At 49.2% G+C, this 5,883-nt stretch overlaps 1 protein-coding gene across 1 annotated transcript in view; it reads left to right on the plus strand.

The window, feature by feature from the left end:
* RET (ret proto-oncogene) overlaps positions 1-4,859 on the plus strand; it is a 40,859-nt gene extending 36,000 nt beyond the window's left edge. The window contains exons 19-21 of the mRNA XM_014536075.1: positions 1,148-1,295; positions 2,623-3,293; positions 3,489-4,859. Of these exons, the coding sequence (XP_014391561.1) occupies positions 1,148-1,295; positions 2,623-2,780 (306 nt within the window). The 3' untranslated portion in view covers positions 2,781-3,293; positions 3,489-4,859. The remainder of the gene's footprint in view (positions 1-1,147; positions 1,296-2,622; positions 3,294-3,488) is intronic.
* The last annotated feature ends 1,024 nt before the right edge of the window (positions 4,860-5,883 follow it).

Consider the following 5,883-nt stretch of genomic DNA (forward strand, 5'->3'; position numbering starts at 1 on the left):
GGGAGGGGTTGCCCCAAACCAGGTCCCCGGAGGTCCCTGTGCAGGGGCAGAGTGAGGCTATGCAGGGGAGAGGCCATGCTGACCACGGAGGGCACCAGGTCCCTTGGGTTTCTTTTCAAATCATGAAGACACCAAGATTTTTAGCATGACACTTGGAAGAGCTCTCAAAAGACAGGTGTGTGAGAGGAATATTCCAAAGCCAAACAAAATCACAGGAAATAGTTGACATGAGTGTCCTCAATGCAGATGTTCGGAGGGGCCGGCTGAGGTACGGACTAGGGTGTAGCACACCAGCCCCCCTAAAGGGCCCCTGTTGTAGCCGCATGTGACCTGTAGGGAAATGAATTCCAGTGTGTCAGGTCTTCTGAGTTTTAAGGGATTTTTATGCTACGTTTCCCAGTTTTTAATGTTGGCGACTCATTTACATTTTCAAAAGCTCAGTGTAGGCGAAACAACAGATCTGAGAGGCCACATTCAGCCCAGTGCCTTCAGTTTAAACTCTGTAGGAAAATGAGAAAGTCAACAAAGTTTCAACTAATATTTATGGAGCAATGGCTGTGCGCCCTATTCCACCTTAGATCATGGAAATGCAAGTAAACAAACACGCACAGACCCTGCCCTCGTGGTGTTTACATCGACGTTCATCCTCACATGTACACGTTCACCAACAGTTGTAATTTCTTCAGACGGGAAAAGCAAGATGCATGGTCGAGGCCATTTGTAGTGAAACCTAGCATCAGTGTATCACTTGAGCAACGCAGGGTCCCCCTAAACAAGTGACAGCTGATGCCCAGGTGGCCTTCCTGGGACAGCGCTGAGAAGCAGGCAGGAAAGCGCTGGGGCTGTTCTCCACACGTTTCAGCAGGGCGGTGCTGCACGCTGCTTAGATAGGACCAGAACAATAACGGAGGACATTTCTGCCCCCCAGGAGGCGACTTTCTAGCGGGGGGCAGTGAGGACTATGGGACAGGGCCAGGTGATGCAGCTGCTGGGGGACCTCAGAGCTGGCAATCTGGTGAGGGGCTCAAGCCTCCTGGAGAAGCCAATAGACTGGCATCGGATGGGACAAGGCCAGGGCTTCTGCCCACGGGCATGTCCCTCGTGGCACATGTGGGGGGAGTGGTGACCAGCCATCTCTCTGTTCCAGGACTACTTGGATCTGGCCGCGTCCACCCCGTCCGACTCCCTGCTTTACGATGACGGCCTCTCGGAAGAGGAGATGCCCCTGGTGGACTGTAATAATGCTCCCCTCCCTCGAACCCTCCCCTCCACGTGGATTGAAAACAAACTCTATGGTAGAATTTCACATGCATTTACTAGATTCTAGCGACTCTGTTCCTCTCTGCACTATCCTTACTCTCTGGAATGCTTTTTAAAGAGTCTCTCTGGTCTGGATGAAACCAAAGTCCACTCTGAACCTTTTTATTTGTAATGTCTGAGTTTGCATCCGTTGACATTCAGGCATTTTTGCAACTATGTTTTTTTAAAGGATGTGAAAATAAGTGTAATTACTATACTGCCCAGCAATTTAAGATGATAAAGAAAGAGCGCAGGGCAGAACACTCAGGGGACGTTGAGACTATGATGAATAAGTCATTTCTGGGGTGGGCATCAAGTCACAGTACTTGTAATTTAACTACTGGAACACACTTACCCAAACTGGGGAGGCGTTTGATTGAGAAAGGAGGAGCCAGCAGCACGCGCCTGCACGGAGCGCAGCCAGTGGCCCCAGACCCTGTCTGGGTGGGCGGGGTGCCCAGCCACAGGCCAGCACCAGGGAGGGCACACGCAGGCAGCTGTTTTCACATCCTTTGCGTTACCCACTGTCATGACGGCTGTCACTTATGAAGTCAGCGCTGAAAGCTAGAGCAGATGCTTCTGGAAGAACGTAGTCTGTGGTGCTGTGGTCTCGCAATGGACAGTAAATACGGTTCTTGCCAAAACTCCTTCTTTTGTCTTCAATTAAATACTTGAAATTTTTCCTGTTTTCTAACCTCATCATTGATGGTTTTTGAAATCTTGGCGTTTCAAGCATTTCTCAGCTGAGTGTGTCCCCTCTGCATGCCTCCTGAGTCACTCGATTCCTCGCTGGCTTGGGGTCTGGTGCTACGTGCCTCTGTCCTGGCGCCGCTGTGGGCTCCCCTGTGTGCACTCTTGATCTGGAAGACCCTCTCCCCCAGGCTAGACTTGGGGGGAAGACAGGCTTTCCGTCTGAGAACTTTCTATGGAAGCTGCCCGCTGCCGTAAGCCACTGAGCACAGCTATGAGCTGATGCTTCCTGCTGCCTTAGAAAATGAGCTAAAGAGGTCGGCAAATATATGTCAGATCTGAGAGTGAAATTTATAAAAGTCAAAACTGGCCGCATCTGGCCAGTTACCAAGAGAGCTCGTGACAGTTCCCCAGAGCACGTGCTTTGCAAACCTGGAGCAGGAGACCATTCATGTAATTGGCACAGAAACCAGAGTGTGGTTGGAACCTCACAGGGAGTTTGTGTAATTGGCACAGAAACCCAGAAACCAGAGTGTGGTTGGAACCTCACAGGGAGTTTTGCCAAGCCCTTACTGTCTGCACATGAAGCGTGGGTTCTTCAGTGCAGAGCAAATGATCTGTTTTCATTTTTAGGCATGTCAGACCCGAACTGGCCTGAGGAGAGTCCTGTACCACTCACGAGAGCCGATGGCACTAGCACTGGGTGTCCACGCTATGCCAATGATAGTGTATATGCTAACTGGATGGTTTCACCCTCAGCGGCACAATTAACGGACTCGTTTGATAGTTAACATTTCTTTGTGAAAGGTAATGGACTCACAAGGAGAGGACACTTGCCGAGATGGTCCACCGGCCCCTCACTGTGCCCTTGCCGCTGGCTGGCGGCTTTTCCCTCCCAGCAGACGCCGTGCACTGGATGGGAGTCCCGGTCCAGTGTGTAGGTCCCTCCTCCTCTGCAGCCCTCGGCAGCGCCGGTGCTGGTCTGTGCTCATCAGGGATCACCGTGCTCTGTGCTCACACGTTCGGGTCCCTCACTCACTACCTGATCTGTTTGATTCTCCTGGTTGCCACCCAACAAGGCAACGAGATGTAAACATGAAGCACACGCTCCCCACCCCCAATTGCCCCCCACAAAGGCAGCAAGGACAAAACTGGCCCAAAGGACCTGACGGTGTTGAGAATGGGAGCCTGGCAAGGCCCAGTGTTGGTGTCAAAACCTGCCGGGGCTGGCGTGGGAGAAGGGGTCTTGGCACAGCCCTGGGCTCAGGATTTGGGATCCTGAGGATTTTTTTTTTAATTAAAACGTTTTCTTAGGAAGACATTTGATTTTTTTATCATGATTAAAATGATTCTTAGATTAGCACAATGGAGAGATTTGATGCCATGTTTGCTGTGTAGACAGGCGGTGTCGGGAGAGAGCTCACAGACACATTTGCCCCGTCACTGGTCACTTCCTGGTCTAGAACAGTATGAAGGAAGGGGGGGGGGTGCTTGTGGAGAAAACATTTTCTTAGGAAGACATTTGATTTTTTTATCATGATTAAAATGATTCTTAGATTAGCACAATGGAGAGATTTGATGCCATGTTTGCTGTGTAGACAGGCGGTGTCGGGAGAGAGCTCACAGACACATTTGCCCCGTCACTGGTCACTTCCTGGTCTAGAACAGTATGAAGGAAGGGGGGGGGGTGCTTGTGGAGTGGCCTCCAGTCCAGGCTGAGAGGTGGCAGCTGGGAGCCCACCCCAGCCTTCCGTCCACTGTATGCCCAGCACTAGAAAGCAGTGGTTCATCTCACACCTCAGGAGTGGGCAGAGCTGGTGCTCAGCGTACAAGGGCCTGTTCAGCTAGTTATGTTAGAAGTAGCATTGACAATGACCAAGGACTGCCTCGCCTCTGATTTCTGTTCTGATGTGGAAAAGACAGTGTTCTGGCTCTTATAGAGCTTGTGTGGGAAAGTACGTGTATCCCCTCTTCCTGTGCGTGCACTTGATGCTGCTATAGCAAGACATTTTTGTTTCTTAGATTCTGACCATGACTCATAAGCTTGTCATTCTTCTCTGCCTGTTTGTGGTCACAGACACCGCGCTCCTCCCAGCTTGGGGGGAGGGGGAGCTTTTGGAAAGTCCTGGTGGCTCTTCTGTTTGTCTCAGCACAACTTCCCAGGGGAGGATCGGTTACCAAACACTGCCTGGCCTTCGGATGGAAAGCAGCGGGGAGGGACGTACCTGTAGGTTTATTACAAGACTGTGTTTTAGAGGCATTGCATAAAAGCAGTAACATCAACAGCGTTTTTGTGGCCAAGAAGGCTCGGCTGAGTATGTGTTGGAGCCTCGTGGTGTGCGCTGGGTACACACCCGGAGAAAGCTGGAAAAATACTGGAGACTAACACGGCTGTAGCTGGAGCCATTTTTCAGATGCCCTATTAGTTCTTTTACCAATATCTCGTTGGGAGTTTATGGTTTCAGACGTGCTTAATGCTAGTCTTATTAACTAAGGGTTCACTTTCAAATTATTAAAAATGCCTACTCAGTGAGTTGCTGTAGCAGGTTTGTTAGCAGGGTGAGGACTCTGAGCCCAAGTGGCTGACCGAGTGATGGGGAATTAACCCTTGACTAATAACCTAATTGTCTAGTCCTGAGTTATAAAAGTACTCGTGCCTACTAGTCCTCTCAGAATTTTCATGCATATATGCAGAAGTTACTAAGTATTTAAGTGTTACTGAGTATTAAGTAGCAATCTGTCAGTTATGAAAATTTGTAAAATCTATTTATGAAAGGTTATTAAAACCATACCGTGTTCATTTGTTTTTGTAAATCAAGGTGACTAAGAAAATAATTTTAGTTATGTAAATAAAATCATATATCATAAAATGTGTAAACTTCTTTCCTCTATTTAACTGCCTGATTGGAAACATCAGGTTTTTATTTGGAAGTTGCAGTGCAAGGATTAAAATGTCACAAGGGAATCTGTGGGGGTAGCCACTGGGGAGCTCACCGTGGTGGAAGGTCAGGAGGCTCTGGGTGGTCTTAGGGACTTGTCTTGCACAATATGTAGGTGAACAGGCACATTGACAGTAACTTGAAAGTTCAGCCAGTCCCGCTATTCAAAGAATCCCTGCCTTCAGGTTTCCTGCCCAAGAACAGAGCAGCAGCCAAGGCCACGTTCAGGTGTTTATGGTTCCCTGGCAATGCGCTTGCCCCTTGTTTCCTGAAGCTGGAGTTGGACAGTTGTGGGGGAGAGGATGTAAAATGCATAGTCATGACTGAAAGTCCATTGGAAGTTGGAGGGAAAATTATACCCCGAAACACTGTGAAGTTTAAGATACCGAGTGCTTCTGTTTCCATCCTCCCGTTGGACTGTGCAGAAATTCTCTGAGCTCCTCCTCAAAGTTCCTGGCAACGAGTGGGTCAGTCGGCAAACACGAGTTGTTGCCACCATAAATCTCACGTGTGGTTGCCGAGGGCCTGTGTCACTTCCTGGGTCAGGCGTGTGCACACAGGGACTCCCTGTGCCTTACCCGGGGGCTGCCCACGCCCCAGGCACTGCAGCTGCTCGCCCCAGTGCCTGAGTCTGCTCTCAGTTTCCTCTTCGATCTGGACTACAGGGACTGGAAATAAACCTAATTTCTAGGGCTCCGTTATTTGTACAGCCTTTACCTCTGCATGTTTAGAAACCCATGACAAGGAAAGTGAATACTAACATACTAAACACCCCTTTACATGACCATAGGAGTTTCTGTCTGGTTTATTTTTTCATTTGTCTCTGGTTTATTTTTCTTAAAAAGCACATTCTCCGCCAGCCTCCACAAACAATCCCTTCCAACCACAAGGCCAGCTTATTTGGGTGCAAATGTTGAATACAATGTCTAGGAAAAGGACTTGGACAAATATTTTA

Source organism: Myotis brandtii, unplaced genomic scaffold (assembly GCF_000412655.1).
Source record: "Myotis brandtii unplaced genomic scaffold, ASM41265v1 scaffold1563, whole genome shotgun sequence".
Taxonomy (NCBI): Eukaryota; Metazoa; Chordata; class Mammalia; order Chiroptera; family Vespertilionidae; genus Myotis; species Myotis brandtii.